Below are 17,038 nucleotides of genomic sequence, written 5' to 3' on the forward strand. Positions count from 1 at the left end.
AAATAAAAGGTATCACTTGCTTACTATTTACTTTAGTTACCTTCAAAGATCTAGCAACTTAAAATCATTTTTTAAAAAGTCCAATAACCTTTTCTTTATGTAAACTATAGAGGTTCATCAAACATTTAATACCATTTAAACATTTCACATTATTAAATATAATTATTACATTCATTAGAGAGGCTGTACCAAACAACTTGCTTTGCCACAGTATTATAAGCAAACATGTATAATTCTGATGCAAGACAACAACTTTGGCAAGTCATTTTTATTAAACACAGGTAAATATTAGGTATTAAATTAGCATTTCATAACAGCTGTAGTGGGGGAAACTGAGGTTTTCTCCATCATGACTTTCACAGTTGAGGTTCTGTTACAAAGGTGGCAGCTAGAAAAAAAATTAGAAGCTTATGGAATGTTATATCATCATACACTAATATGTATGGTACCAGCTTTCTGCAATTTTCTAAAAACCTGTCTAGATGAAATAGAGATGTTTCATTATCAAATGAAGGAGCTAGGCTAAAATTAGGACCCAAGAACCTCACCTAAAATATTTTACAGGGATAAAACCACTATTCATCCATTTTTCAAAATCCCCCTTTAATCCAAATTCTTAATGTCAAATCTCATCATTTACAACTATAACATTTAGGTTAGTTCCCCATGATATATTCTTAAAATGTATTAGTATCTGGGATTGATTTTTCCTAACACTATGCTTACACAAGATAAACATAAAATAAAGTACTTACACCACTCCCAGCATATCGAACAATAAATAATAGATTCCCCTGACAGGACTTTGATGACCTGGCAAAGCCCAAGTACTTTCAGCTCAAATCATATGAAACCATAAATCACTCTTTATTTTATAGAACATTTCAAAATGGATTTCTGCTTTCTACCTTGAAAGTCATTCCATGTGTTATTTATAACCAGTGAAGACCAGAATGGAAAGAAAATTACATAGAACTAGAAAATTTACTGTGACTGCTTTAATAAAGAGTAAGTTCTTTTTTAGGAAAAACAGAATTGCTGGCAAGGAAAACTTGATTGAGCAATGAATGCAAAGGTGAAACTACATACTTAATTCATGTTGTAGCCACTCAAAATAATGACATCACAAAATTAAGCAGAAACTGAATTTCAACCCAGGTTTAAGTAGTTTTGTTGATTCCTATCTTAAATTCTATATTAAATATTTACATCTTAAGTCTACTTTTTAGTGGCTACCATAAAAAGGGAAAAATTGCAAATGAAGTAGCCTAGGGAACTACCACAACATAAAGATAAAAATATCATTTTTAAATTGACAATTATTTTTATTCACTCTGACCTCCCCACAAAATACTAAACATTAGTAAATGTAATTTAAAATCTCTGAACTTCTCCCTCATGGAACAAAATGTGTATTTACAGCCATGTAATTTTTAGAATTTTTTGAAAAATATACTACCCATTAAAACATTAACTTGGAAAATTTATTTTAATTTTTAAAAATTCACTATGGTGTGAGCCTTTAGGAATGGCTAATAAAAAGAGTTTCAGTATTCAAGAGTACTGAATTAAGAATCAGAAGGACTGGCTTCCTATTTTTAGGTGGACACTAAATAGCTACGACCTCAGGAAAGTCACTTAATCTCTGGAATTCAGATTCCTTATAGATATCCTTATTAGATAAAATAAAGGGCTTGGAATAAGTGACCCAAAGGTTTGTTTCAAGTTCTGAAAAGTGAATGTTTATGCTAGGTCAACAACTTGACCTCTATTCTTGAGCAAATGATAAAGTGAAAGATAAAAAGATCTGTAAAGATGGCAGCAGTTGTTGAATCTCCCCCATAACTCCCATAAAAACAGACAGTACAATCAGGATACCCAAACCAAACTCCCAGGGACAACATCCATAACAAAGCAAGGTGATACAATATCATCATGAACCCCAAAATAGAAGTGGGTAGTTACAAGCCACCAATAGCTGTAACACCCACATGGTATTAGAAAGTGTACAGGCCGGGTGCAGTGGCTCACACCTGTAATCCCAGCACTTTGGGAGGCTGAGGTGAGCAGATCGCCTGAGGTCAGAAGTTCAAGACTAGCCTGGCCAACATAGTGAAACCCCATCTCTACTAAAAATACAAAAATTCGCCAGGCATGGTGGCAGGCGCCTGTAATCCCAGGTACTCGGGAGGCTGAGGCAGGAGGATCGTTTGAACCTGGCAGGCAGAGGTTGCAGTGAGCCAAGATCGCGCCATTGCACTCCAGCCTGGGCAACAAGAGCGAGACTTCGTCTTAAAGCAAAAAAAAAAAGAAAGTGTGCAAAAGGAAATAAAGAGAAGATCAAAAAAACTGTTACAGCCCCAAGAGCCAGAAAACCCCAAAAGTGCTATCAGGCACTCACTGGAAGCTTGGCAGACCATTCTGAGAACAGCAGCAGAAACTGGGAAGGGGTTTTGCAGACTTCACCTTGTGAATGAGGGGATAGTCCTGCATTGAGGAGTAACTGCTGGGAACCTAATCCAAATTCAGCAGGGAAAATAGAGGCAAAGGAAAGAGAAGGTCTAGACGAAACTAGGGGAGGGTAACAGAGCCAGCAGATTTCAGGCTACATGTTTGATTACTTCCTGAAAACACAGTAGAGAGGCCTACAGCAAAACAGTTTGAATAGTTTTACTGGCCCATCCTTCCTATTGAAAACAAAGGGAAAACATTTTTCACTTAAAAATGAGCAACGCAAAAGGATTTCAGTTGAACCACATTCAACGTACATTGGAAAAAAGGGAATAAGGAACAAAATAACATCCCAATAGACAACAAAAGAATGTCAGAAAGCCTCACAAATTAGATGAAAAACATAGCTAATTATGGTATTATGTGCTAAAAGAAATTAACAAAATGGTGGCAGCTCTGAGAGAACAACATGAATCAAAATTAGAAAAACTCAAAAGGTGATTAGAGAACAGGAACATTTGTAAAAAATGGAGTTAAAAAATTAAAGAAAAAATCATTTCAGATATGAAAACTAAACTAGGAAGAGCACAAGACCAAAGAAACAAAATGGATAGATGCCTTAGAAAAAACTTCAGATGCAAAGGAAGGCATGTGATATAAGTGTTAAGCACATGTTAAACAAAACAGTAGTTATGTTTAAAAAGTAGAGCCCTTATACTTTTTGATATATGTTGGAATACATACAGATAGAATGATATGATATTTAGGATTTGCTTCAAAATAACAGGGTTGGATAGTGAAATGAGAGAAACAGTGGAAGATACTGTCAACAAAAAGAGTTCAACTCTGTAAAAAAAAATATATATATAGATATAGATATATTTTTTTTTTTTTTTTTGAGATGGAGTCTCGCTCTGTTGCCCAGGCTGGAGTGCAGTAGTGCGATCTCGGCCCACTGCAACTTCCGCCTCCCGGGTTCACGCCATTCTCCTGCCTCAGCCTCCCAAGTAGCTGGGACTACAAGTATCCGCCACCATGCCCGGCTAATTTTTTGTATTTTTAGTAAAGACGGGGTTTCACTGTGTTAACCAGGATGGTCTGAATCTCCTAACCTCATGATCCGCCAGCCTCGGCCTCCCAAAGTGCTGGGATTACAGGTGTGAGACACCATGCCCGGCCAACTCTGTAAAATATTTGAAGAGATTTATTCTGAGCCAAATATGAGCGACCACAGCCCGTGACACAGCCCTCAGGAGGTCCTGAGAACATGTGCCCAAGGTGGCTGGGGTACAGCTTGGTTTTATATATTTTAGGGAGGCATGAGACATCAATCAAATACATTTAAGAAATACATTGGTTTGGTTCAGAAAGGCAAGACAACTCAAAGCTGGTGGGGCGGGCGGGGGGGAGGTGCTTCCAGGCTATAGGTAAATTTAAACATTTTCTGCCTGACAATTTGTTGAGTTTATCTCAAGACCTGGGATTAATGGAAAGGAATGTTCAGGTTAAAATAAAGGATTGTGGGGGCCAAATTTTATTGTGCAGAGGAATCTCTCAGGTAGCAGACCTCAGAGACAGAGCAGGTTGTAAAATGTTTCCTATTGGACCTAAAAGGGTGCCTGGCTCTTAGTTGATTACCCCTGGATCTGGAAAGAAAGGAAGCAAAATAAAGGGGGGAGAAGATTCTCTACAGAATGTGGATTTTTCCCACAAGAGACTTTGCAGGGCAATTTCAAGGTACGGCAAGGAAATATATTTTGGGGTTAAATATATTTTCCTTGTCTCATAATGTTATGCCAGAGTCAGAATGAAAAATAAGTCACAATATATAGGGTCAAATAAAACCCATCTGATGAGAATTTATGGTTTGTAGGGCATAACTCCCTAGACCCCTTAGGTAGGAATTTGGGCAAGATAAAAAATCAGAGCTTAGTCCTCATTACAAAGAAAACAAGACTGGCCATGAGTTGATAAGTGTTGAAACTGGGAGACTGGTATGTGGAGGGTTACTATATTCTACTTTTTTATGTTTGAAATTTCACATTGTAAAAAGCTTAAAAATGGATGTAGCATCCTGTTTGTTATCTAAATGGAGAAAACTACATCAACTCAAAATCTCTTAAAGTTTTGTTAAATAAATGTAAATGTTTGCTGAAGACCTTATCCTTGCCAGGAAATAGTCTCCACTACAACTAATTTTTACTTTTCTTTTCTTTTTTTTTTTTTTTTTTGAGACAGAGTTTCACTCTTGTCACCCAGGCTGGGGTACAATGGCACGGTCTCGGCTCACTGCAACCTCTGCCTCCCGGGTTCAAGCGATTCTCCTGCCTCAGCTTCCCAAGTAGCTGGGATTACAGGCACCTGCCACTACACGAGGATAATTTTTGTATTTTTAGTACAGACAGGGTTTCACCATGTTGGTCGGGCTGGTCTTGAACTCCTGACCTTAGGTGATCCACTTGCCTAGGCCTCCCAAAGTCCTGGAATTACAGGTGTGAGCCACTGTGCCCAGCTTAATTTTTACTTAATTTTATTAACACAAATATTTCTATTGTAATTTAAGTGACCAAAATGATCTTTTCACAGCAAAGCATACCCCAGGCCAGTGCTCTTCAAACTTAACATAATATATTTTTTTTTTTTTATTATACTTTAGGGTTTTAGGGTACATGTGCACAATGTGCAGGTTTGTTACATATGTATCCATGTGCCATGTTGGTCTCCTGCACCCATTAACTCGTCATTTAGCATTAGGTGTATCTCCTAATACTGTCCCTCCCCACTCCCCCAACCCCACAACAGTCCCCGGAGTGTGATGTTCCCCTTCCTGTGTCCATGAGTTCTCATTGTTCAATTCCCACCTATGAGAGAGAACATGCGGTGTTTGGTTTTTTGTCCTTGCGATAGTTTACTGAGAATGATGTTTTCCAGTTTCATCCATGTCCCTACAAAGGACACGAACTCATCATTTTTTATGGCTGCATAGTATTCCATGGTGTATATGTGCCACATTTTCTTAATCCAGTCTATCGTTGTTGGACATTTGGGTTGGTTCCAACTCTTTGCTATTGTGAATAGTGCCGCAATAAACATACGTGTGCATGTGTCTTTATAGCAGCATGATTTATAGTCCTTTGGGTATATACCCAGTAATGGGATGGCTGGGTCAAATGGTATTTCTAGTTCGAGATCCCTGAGGAATCGCCACACTGACTTCCACAATGGTTGAACTAGCTTACAGTCCCACCAACAGTGTAAAAGTGTTCCTATTTCTCCACATCCTCTCCAGCACCTGTTGTTTCCTGATTTTTTAATGATGGCCATTCTAACTGGTGTGAGATGGTATCTCACTGTGGTTTTGATTTGCATTTCTCTGATGGCCAGTGATGATGAGCATTTCTTCATGTGTTTTCTGGCTGCATAAATGTCTTCTTTTGAGAAGTGTCTGTTCATGTCCTCTGCCCACTTTTTGATGTGGTTGTTTGTTTTTTTCTTGTAAATTTGTTTGAGTTCATTGTAGATTCTGGATATTAGCCCTTTGTCAGATGAGTAGGTTGCAAAAATTTTCTCCCATTCTGTAGGTTGCCTGTTCATTCTGATGATAGTTTCTTTTGCTGTGCAGAAGCTCTTTAGTTTAATGAGATCCCATTTGTCGATTTTGGCTTTTGTTGCCATTGCTTTTGGTGTTTTAGACATGAAGTCCTTGCCCACGCCTTAACATAATATTTAATTTGTGATAAGCAAAATAGTTTCTGTGTTCAGAACATATTTTACTAATGTGCCACAGAAGAAACATGACCTTTACTGCATTACCCATAAAGCTGTGAGTCTAAAATAGATGATGAAAGAGAATGAGTACTCATTTCAAGAATGTTATAAAAATGATACAAAAAAACCTTTCCCCTTTATATAAAATCCTATCATGAAAATCATTTTACAAAAAATAGAAATAAAAACTTTTCAGCTTTATAAACTACTTTTTTTAATGAGCGGGCCCTTGGACCAAAAAAGGTATTACCATATCCATCCTGTCAATTAAGATGCGTGATGTATGCATTCTAAGCACTGACGGTTGTTGAAGACTGTAGGAAACAAAAGAAGAGTCAACCAAAAGAAAAAAAGCTCCATAAACAGGACAATGAGTCCCATATTTGATCTTGAAAATTTAATTTGGAAGAACACTAAAAAAGACACAAAATGGCAAACCCCAGCACATGCACAAATTTTTCAGTGGGAAATTATATACCTTGGGATTGTGAAAGGAAAACAAATCTCCCCAAAATCACTAAGCCAAAAGGAAAAGTCAAGATGGGAACTGTGTTGGGCAAACCTGTCTCCCATTCTATTCCTAAATAAGATCGCTACAAAGATTTTTAAAAAGCTACATACCTCCCTCACAATTTGCCCATAAGGAAATTCTTTGTGGACAACCAAAGGACAGGCAGAACTCAAAGTCATTCCTCTGTTCCCATGAGACAAATACGTATCTGATGGCTTCCTCTGCCCTACTGTTTCACTACAGACTAAGGCATAAGTGACTATTCCTCATTTGTCTCTTAACTAACTATGACCCAGAAGCCTCCTCCCCACTTTGAGTTGTCTGGCCTTTCCTGATGGAACCAATGAATTATACATCTTACAAACATGGATTAATGTTTCATGTCTCCTTAAAACGTGTAAAATCAAGCTGTGCCCCTACTGCCTGGGGCACGTCATCAGGACCTGAGGCTGTGCCACAGGCGCATCCTTAACCTTGGTAAAATAAACTTTCTAAATTAATTGAGATCTTTTGGTTTACAGGATCAATGAAGAATTCCTACTGAAGCAAATCATGTCTTAAAATGTAACTGTAATCTCTGATCCCATTTCTGGCCATTGCTTTAGTGGTTGATTCTCTCTTCAGTTTTAAGGGATAAACACAACCAGGTCATTCTGTTCACCTTCATCAAAAGAAGGTTTGCAAGCTGACACAGATGTCATGATGCTGTCAATAATAAGAAGTTGACATCATGAGGCCACTGCTGGAATCAGGATTTTAATGTCAACAATGGTAACTCTCCAAAATAAAACAACTGCCAACCACAAACCCAGGGCAAAATAATCTAATCTTGATACAATGAGCTATTTTTTCAATTGAAAGATTCTAGCAAGCTTAATCTAATACCTCAACCTTAGTCAGAAAAACTTTGGTCTTAACTGTTTCACCTAAGTCAAACTTAGCTAAGCCTCAGGCTTCACATTTGAAAAATGGAGATGATATAGTATCTACCGCAGGGTTACTGTGAAAATGATACAATGCATTGTAGGGGCTTATCACAGTGCTTGGCATATAACAGATGTTAGACAATATTTTTCATGTGTTTGACAGTGTGTTATAGGTACTAAAAACAATTTTCTAATTATCATTGATTTTGCTTACATAGCTTAAACCAAAGTAACACAGGTGTAGAAAATAAGGATTTGAACTCACAGTTCAGCATCTTAATATGCCTGATATCCATGTATAAAACTTTATTTTCTCTATACTTTAGCTTGTGTAAATTTTCTCAGGATGATTTTAAATCCACATAAATAAGACTAGTTTAACAAATGTGCAAGTCAGATAACAGAAACATGATTCAAAACATTTCAAAGCAATATAAAATGATTAAAACTGCCATTAACTAATAGCCATAATAACTCAATGAGAACACTGGCCTGGACCCAAAAAAAAAAAAAAAAAAAAAAAAGACACATGAGAATACTCAAAAGAAAGAGTATAAGTTAGTGGTAGGGACAGGAGGTAGGGAAATTCTAGGCAGAAAAGGGCAGGTCCCTGAGAAAACCCCACCCTCAAGCCTGAAACCATGGCACAAAGTGAGAACTTACTTCCCTGTTTTCCCGTGCGAATGTTGCCTTTTCCGAAACCACTTACGGCCCACCCCACACCCCATCCTGTGTACATAAAAACCCCAGGTTCAGCCAGCAGAGAGAGGAGAAGCAGTTGGACATTAGAGACTACAGTTGGACATCAGAGAGAAGTGGCTCGACTTCAGAGGAACACCTTGACAGGGTAACTTCAAAGAAGAATCTGGCCAGAGACAGCTGGAATTCAGGGGAAGATTACCTTCCTGCCCCATCCCCTTTTCAGCTCCCCTTCCCACTGACAGCCATCTCCATCAGCAATAAGATCCCCTACATTTACCATCCTTCAACTCATTCATGTGACCTCATTCCTCCTGGATGCCGGACAAGAGCTTGGGAACGACGAGTGTGGACACAAAAAGGCTGTCACACTTGCCCTTTGCCCTCACTGGTAGAAGGCAGCCGATTAACACAAAAAGGCAGAGGGCCCACTGAGCTGTTAACCCTTAAGCCGTCTGTGGACAGCAGAGCTAAAAGAGCACTGTAACATTTCCTCTGGAGCTTCAGGAGTTGCAGGCATCACCCCCTGAGATGCTACCACGGGGCCAGAACAGAGTTGACTTCTGCCAGTGCCCAAAAGCACTCACCCTGGCTCCCGCACCCACTAAACTGCACATCCCCTCTTGTGAGGGGTGAAACACAGCAGGTCCGAGTGAGTGGAGTTCACTCCTCCTGGCACAAGAGCGGCAGGCTGCCTCCAGCACTCATGTACTCCAGTTCCTGCCTTGTTCACTCACATGCTCCCTCCTATGAGGAGTTGAAAGCGGTGGGCTGAGTAAACAGGGTGCCCCCTTCACAAGTCCTGCGAAGGGGTCAGGAAAATATCCTGCTTCACCAGTACTTTTTAAAATGTGATAAAAACCAAATTAGTCAAGGAATACATTACCAACTTCAGCTTTTGAGAAAATCCAGTATGAGATGAAACACTTATAATAAGCACCGTACTGGCCAAGCCGCCTCTGGTCTCTTCTCCTGTCTATTTGCAAACTGTTCTTTTCAAAAACATCCTCAATATGATAACATGCTAGCTCTCATAATCACGCTCTAAAAAATCAATATCTGTGATAAATTATCAACTCTTTTTACACCAAACCTTAAATGAAAGTATTAGAAAAGCAAAAACAAAATATCAACCTTTCAATGTATCCCTATTTTGCTGGCCACAATTAAACGCCCCCAAAATGTTTCCAATGAGCACCAACAGTGACTTTTAGCCTATTTTACTTTTAAATATATTTACATACAGAACAGGCACAGACTAACTTTTTATTTAAAGAATGCACTGAGACTGACTAGCAGATGATTTAGCATGAGTTAACAGGTCAATTATATGGAATTATAATTGTTTCTGTGCATTGGGATTTTATGTTAAACATGAGAATGTAATAGTGAGCTGCCATATTTGAATTTAATTGCTGTAGCCTGTTATCCAAAACATCATGAAAACACTGGAGAAAATGAGAAAAATGACATGAGGCATGGGAGATGAAAATGATGCTGCAGAGGAAATTATGGTAACAGATGTGGCTCTCTCTAAGGTATTGGCTCAAATTCATGATTTACAGAGAAGGGTAAGCATCTCCCAGAGAGTCTTCTCCAGAGTTAGATAACTCTTTACTTTTCTAGGTATTGGAAGCAAACAAAAACGTACTTTTCCATCAATGAATGCCTGAAGAAGTGCAAAGCATTTTTCAGAACAGCAAAATCTGCAGGCTATCTTTCACTCCTATAGCATCTCTTACATTGACAACAGTGTTTCATACTATAACTCAAATAAGACCGACGTTACATCTGTTCCAAAAACTATGAGGAAAACAAATGATAAATAATGCAAGCTGCTGAACAAAAGAGAAGACAAAAAAGAAAGAAAAAAATAAAACCAGTAAGCCACTAGGTAAGAAATCTGATAGAAACAGTGATAATAGACACATAAAGGTCTTTCCCACCAAGCAGCCAATGAGAAGACAAGAAACATAAATCAGACAACTGAATCCTTCCACCATTCTTCACGAAAATCGTGACCCCTTCCTGGAAAGCATTCATGAAATAATAGTAGTAGTAAAAGCACTTCAGTATGGCATTACAACCACACAAATTAACTGCATTTTGTGAGCACCTACTAAGCTTTTTTATAGGAATTATTTCATTGAATCCTCAACAGTCTTGTGAAGTTTATCCTAGAGATAAGAAAATTGAAACATAAAGAGATTAAGGAAAATGTCTAAGATGACACAAGAGGAATAGCTAGAATTCAAACCCAGAGTGTCTGATTCCAGAGCCACACTGTCAATCTCTACACTATACTGCTCAAATGAGATACACGTATGTCAAAGTAAAAAAATATATATAGGTAATGTACAGCATTCATAAAACTAAAGGACTTCTGAAATACCATTTCACTCCTACTCACTATGTCGTTCAGCTGATCAATATACTCTAGGCTTTAAATTTTTTGACTCTGCCCTCTCCAAAAACATATGTGTGTATGTGTGTGTAAGTATATATATATATATATATATATGTTATATATATGGTGTGTGTGTGTGTGTGTGTGTATATATAAAACATTCATCCTTACTACATGCATTCTGATATATTCTACCTCATTTTTATAATGCTGGAATTCACTCCATGATCCACAATCCATCTTACAATTTTTAAAAATCCACTGTAGACAACAGATGTGAAGATTCTGGAAATACACAGGGAGGACTACGGACATCCTGTGATGTGAGAATCACATTCAGGCATCCTGGGAGAAGATTAAGTTAGATATGTAGGAAATCACTTGTGGTAAGGCTGGCACAAACAGGTATTTGGTAAATATCAGTTTTCACAACTCCTCCTGCAATATTACTATCCCCCAAGGCTTACAGAAGTGATGCTATTCCAACATCATCATAAGTCAATGAGCTGCCAGTCAAGGTTAACTACCTTAATGTTTAAATTCACCAACATCAAGGAATGGGACTGTGCTACTTATGTGACCTTTTCTGAAAAATGCAGCCTATCATTTTTAAGAAAATGCCTTTTCTAATCAGTCACTGTATTAGGCTGTTCCTGTGTTGCCATAAAGGAATGCCTGAAACTGGGTAATTTATAAAGAAAAGAGGCTTAATTGGCTCAGGGTTCTGCAGGCTGTACAAGCATGGTACAGGCATCTGCTCAGCTTCTGGGGAGGCCTGAGGGTGCTTTTAGTCATAGCAGAAGGCAAAGGGGAAGCAGCCATCTCCCTTGGTGAGAGGCAAGGCAAGCGAGTGTGGGGAGATGCCACACACTTTTAAACAACCAGTCGACCAGGCACAGTGGCTCCCATCTGTAATCCCAGCAATTTGGGCCACCAAGGCAGGTAGATTGCTTGAGTTCAGAAGTGCAAAACCAGCCTGGGCGACATAGGGAGACCCCATCTCTACAAAAATAAAAAAAAAAATTAGCCAGGCATGGTGGTGCATGTCTGTGATCTCTGCTACTCAGGAGTCTGAGGTGGGAGGATTGCTTGGGCCCAGGAGGTTAAGGCTGCAGTGGGCCATGATTGTGCCACTGCACTCCAACTAGGGTGACAGAGCAAGACCCTGTCTCAAAAAAAAAAATTTTTTTTAAATAAACCACCAGAGCCTGCAAGAACGAACTCACTATTACAAGAAGAGTACCAAGCCATGAGGGTCCACTCCCATGACCCAAACACCTCCCATCAGGCCCCACCTCCAACAATGAGGATAACATTTCAACATGAGACTTGGGCAGGACAAATATCTAAACCATATCAGCCATTTTTATAGGAAAATTTCTGAAGTATATGAAACACTGACTTTCCTTCTTAAAAAGATTACACAGAACAGAATTTAGCCTTTTCTCAAGGACATGGTGTCATAAATAGACATACACAATGGTAATTTGAGAGCTGGTAGATCCCTACCTTGGAGATCAACTATTGAAATTTCTCACTTTACAGATAAACTAAATGATGTCACAAGAAATTCTGTAATTTTCCCAAAATCACACAATAGGATGGTCATGTGATTATCATACACCATGCTGCCACATCTACTACTGTATGGTGCTAAACACTATCTAGCAAGATAATCAGGATTTAGGGGCAGTACTCCTTATAATTTCCCCCATGTTTATCTTTGCTATCCCTTCTCTTTCCCCACAATCTTCAGCAATAAAACTTTTTTTTGAGACAGGGTCTTGCTCTGTTGCCCAGGCTGAAATGCAGTGACACAACTATAGCTCACTGTAGCCTCAAACTCCCAGTTTTAGGCAATCCTCCCACCTCAGCCTTCCAAGTAGCTGGGACTACAGGCATGTGTCACCATACCCAATTAATTTTTGTATTTTTTTTGTAGAAATACAGTTTTGCTGTATCACCCATTTCAGCTACTTGGGAGGCTGAGGTTTCAAACTCCTGAGCTCAAGCAATCCACCTGTCTCGGCTTCCCCAAGTGCTGGGATTACAGGCCTGAGCCACTGCACCTGGCCAATGAAACTTTTTTTTTTTTTTTTTTTTTTTTTTTTTTGAGACAGTCTCACTCTGTTTTTCTGACTAGAGCGCAGTGGCGCCATCTAAGCTCACTGCAACCTCCGCCTTCTAGGATCAAGGGATGCCGGTGCCTCAGCCTATGGAGTAATGGGGATTACAGGCCCACGCCACCATGCTTGGCTAACAATAAAACTCTTAAAAGAATCTATGTGTTTATCCTATGCAGTAGAAAAATTAAGCTAACCTACTCTGCAGCCCATCTTAGGGGAAGAACTCCAAAAGATGTGAGCAGTGTGCTTTTAAAAAGAAAAAATGCAGGCTGAATCTCTACATGGTCTTCAAAAAGAAAGAAGGATGCAATGAAAAGCCTACATTGTCTTAAGAACAGCTTTGGGGATATGACTGTTAGGAAGGCCAGAAAGTTCCTCAGAATAGGCAATCCAGTAAACTTCACAAGGGAAGGCACTAGGTTCTCAATAAATGTGGGTTGAATGACCTGAAAAATGAGTATTTGTCACTACACTAAATGTTATCAGGCCTTTGTGATGTTTGATGTAAGTTTGCATTTTAGGTGTTTTTCTCTTCCCTTTCCTATACAGATATAAACTGTCATTTATATGTCTAATAGCAACCCCCACCAAACATAGTCTTTGCAGAAGTTGATAACATTCCTTGTATCTTCTAAGGGGGTGGTGATAATATGCTGAGCTTGCTAGAATTATTTTTAAAATGAGGATGAATATGTTCCAAGTGATGATCTCAGGGATTCCCCTATGTATGAAGCATGTCAATATTATCATATAGATCTTATAACTTCCATCTTGACTGCTCTTCTGTTGAGTTCTTGGCTCTGCTGTGCTGCAGATTACACAGGCTTCCAGATAAGTCACGTCCAGTGAGATGTAATGTTACTGGGACTATTTTTAACCTGAAACCAATGGTACTTGTCTATAATCCACAAAACTGTCATTTAAATGACTTTTTAAATGGCAAAATACCCTGAAAATGACAATTCTGTACCCAAGCTGAAGAACACTTTCTAGACCCTTACCACATATATCTATTTTTATCCTCTCCCTTGAGACTCCAGTTGGCCCTCCTTCTTTATTCCATTTTCTTCTATTTTTTCCACAATTCACTTTATCTTACTCTTCTGTCTTTGGATGTTCAAGAGATATTTACTGTATTTTCTAATCAGAAGAAAATGGGCTTAACTAATACAAAGTTTATTTTTTTCCATAATCTCCCGAAAATATGATCTTAAGGAAAAATTTCCATCTTGCATTACAGAAAATGAGAATGCAAGTTAATCACGGTCAAAGGGATTATAAAATATTATCTTCACATGATTATACTTGATAAAGCAATTGTTCCTTTATGACATTTTAACTAGGAATAAATCTGCTAAAAAGTATACCTAATAGCCTATTTCTTCATGTTTCTGATGCATGCATTATTGCTTCTACTTTTGTTAATACAACTGAATCTATGAAACACTGCTTTTTCTATGATTTACTCAATGTAATACATTTAATAAAACAAACATTTTGAAGGCTACTTTCAGCAAACTATTTCACAAGAGAAATATCCCAAGCACACTAAAAAATAAATCAAATTAAATCATGATTGGAATTGTTGGAATCAATTATTTGGGGAATGACTCTTTTATTCAATTTTTATACTTTTGATGTACCTAAAAACAAAATTACATATCATAAATTTAAGCAATGTGCTTGATAAAACCTAGAATGTGTCACCAATAAACAATATGAAAAATTTAAGTTTTAAGATTAACTTCAAATAAGTTCTTCCCAAACACTGAAAAATAACATTGCACTCACTGGGATAAGTATAAAATGAGTATTTTTCCAAATATAAGCTATGCCACCTGATGCAATTCTCTGGCTCACTCACTGTAACTTCCTACCTCTACTATAACAGACTCCATCAGGATGGATGTATTCCAATTCTGAACTGTACAGAAGGCAAAATATTTATGAAAAGCATTAGCATCATTCATAAGAATTAACATTCATCAATTAAAATTTGAACCCAGACCTGAAAAAAAAATTGATTAAAAAAATTGTTAAAAACACCTCAAGTTCCTACACAAAAAAAGCAAGATTATAAAATTCAAGTATGGTATAACAACCATTCCAAAATGGATGCTGTTCTCAGTTTTAGTATAGACTGAAAAAAAAAAAATGAATAGTCCATTGGCTCTTTCCAGCTCTCATCCAACATCTGTTCACAGCAACTACAACCAGGTTATTTGCAGCCATGCAGTTATTTTCAGGCTAAGAATAAACATGTCCGTGCTGTTCTGAGAACTGTTACCCAGGCATTTTTTGTTAGACAACATAAAGACCATCTATTTCACCTTCCCTATATTCAAAAACAAGGAAACTGAGGCTCAGAGAGATTTAGTGCCTGGCCCTCCCAATTCAAGCAATTCATACTAGCACTAAGCAAGGCCTAAAACCAAGTTTTCTCAATTGTTTCTACGAATATGGGTCAACTCTGAGGATCAGAACTACTGACTGTTTTTCTGGGATGGAATGGGCCTTTGGAAATTTACCAGCTGTGTGATCCTGAGCAAATTACAACTTTTCCAAGTCCCCTTTTCCTCTCCTACAAATGCAGAGAGTACCTACTACTCTAACAAGGTTGTGAGGATTATGTTCGGCTTGTAAAGTGCTTAGCACAGTGATTAGGAAATTTTAAGCATTCGAAAACAGGTAGCTATTATTTTTACTCCCAACCTGAAAACATGGCTCCTCCTAATCATGGCTGTTTGAGAAGACAACGAACTGAATTCATTAACACAATGGACAGGGTCCCATCCACCAGAGCTTCTCTGGCCTACCACATTCTACAAACAGTAGAAAACCCCATCAACCTATTTCATTCCATCTAAAATGATCATCCCTTACACTATTAAAAAAAACTGAAATTGCTGCCACATGTCTTCTGCTACGTTTTGTACACTGAATATGTCAACTAGAAATTGCAGAGGAGTTTCTGGTTCCACCCAAAACATGAAGAACAAACGACGGGAAAACAAGAGTTAGATAAGGTCACACACCTGAACTGGAACTCAGGACCTTATTCTCAGCACATTTAGTTATTGATGGTAGAAAGCAAGATGCTTTAAGCACCATAAAGCAGGAGTAATGGCTACCTCAACAAAATACAATTCCCTAGGTTTCTCAACAAAATAGAATCCGTTTGCTTTCCCTAGTAAATTCATACGCACATGGGCAATAATTGAGCATCTTTCTTGTAAAACTGAGGATTAAGCTGTGTCTGAGCTGCGATGTACCCTAAGATCATACAAATCTATGAAAAAGTCCTATGAAATGGCGAGACAAAATGATGGGGAATATCACCTTGAAATCAATAAGGAAGGAATCATAATGTCTTGCCAAAGTCGTCTGCGTTGATAAAATCCCGACCCTCCATTTCATGACACTGCACATTCACTTCCCTCTAAGGAAATTAACAGGAATCACCGCAGCAATCAACCTCAGCAATCAGCATCGACCAGATCAACCCCTACTCAAATGGCGATAAGCACTGCGGGTCCAAGCCCCTCCCTGTAACTGCCAATTCCCGCGCTGACTCCGGACTACCTCACTTCCTTTCTGTTCTCCTTCCCACGCTCGACCCACGATGCTTGTCCCACAACTTGCCACTGACAGAAAAAACAGAAACAAGACAGTCTTCCTAAACTTTGTCCAGGAAGTACCAGGCTACACATACCCGTCCCTATTACGATCACATCAAACTCCGAAGGGAGAGTATCCGCCATCTTGACGGGAAACTTGTCATGTGACTATTACTTGTGGAAATGAGATCAAGTTAGGCATTCCCTCGGTGGAAGGCGGAAAGGAAAACAATGCATTCTGGGTGTTGTAGTTCTTGGATGGAAGGTCCAGGCAGGCGACTACAGTATTATATTTAAAATGTTTACACGTAAGTTAAAAGCTCGACTCATTTTTCAGGCTGAATGCTGTAGCTCATTTAGCCTGGAGGGTTGAAGTAGGAAAGAAATGTAGATTTTTATTCCGTTAGCTAGGATGAATGTGGGAGACTTGGATACCCCTTGACAATACTGAAGCAAGAATTGTTAGGAGACACGGAGAGCGGAGTGAAATTGAAAGGGGTTTGCTCTGTGAACAAAGGAGACTTTCATTCCAG

The 17,038-nt window shown here is 38.5% G+C and overlaps 1 protein-coding gene across 4 annotated transcripts in view; it reads right to left on the minus strand.

Annotated features, from left to right (window-relative positions):
• Positions 1–16,682, minus strand: part of CHM (CHM Rab escort protein) — a 192,274-nt gene extending 175,592 nt beyond the window's left edge. The window contains exon 1 of one of the 4 annotated variants that reach the window (XM_003269017.3): positions 16,601–16,682. In XM_003269017.3, coding sequence (XP_003269065.2) covers positions 16,601–16,649 — 49 coding nt within the window. In that variant the 5' untranslated portion in view covers positions 16,650–16,682. Of the gene's footprint in view, positions 1–16,363; positions 16,443–16,600 lie in introns of those variants that run through there. The other 3 variants (XM_030806933.1, XM_030806936.1, XM_030806932.1) reach the window with 3 other exon arrangements.
• Positions 16,683–17,038: the final 356 nt, after the last annotated feature.

The sequence above is a fragment of the Nomascus leucogenys genome, chromosome X (assembly GCF_006542625.1).
Source record: "Nomascus leucogenys isolate Asia chromosome X, Asia_NLE_v1, whole genome shotgun sequence".
In the NCBI taxonomy this organism is placed as follows: domain Eukaryota; kingdom Metazoa; phylum Chordata; class Mammalia; order Primates; family Hylobatidae; genus Nomascus; species Nomascus leucogenys.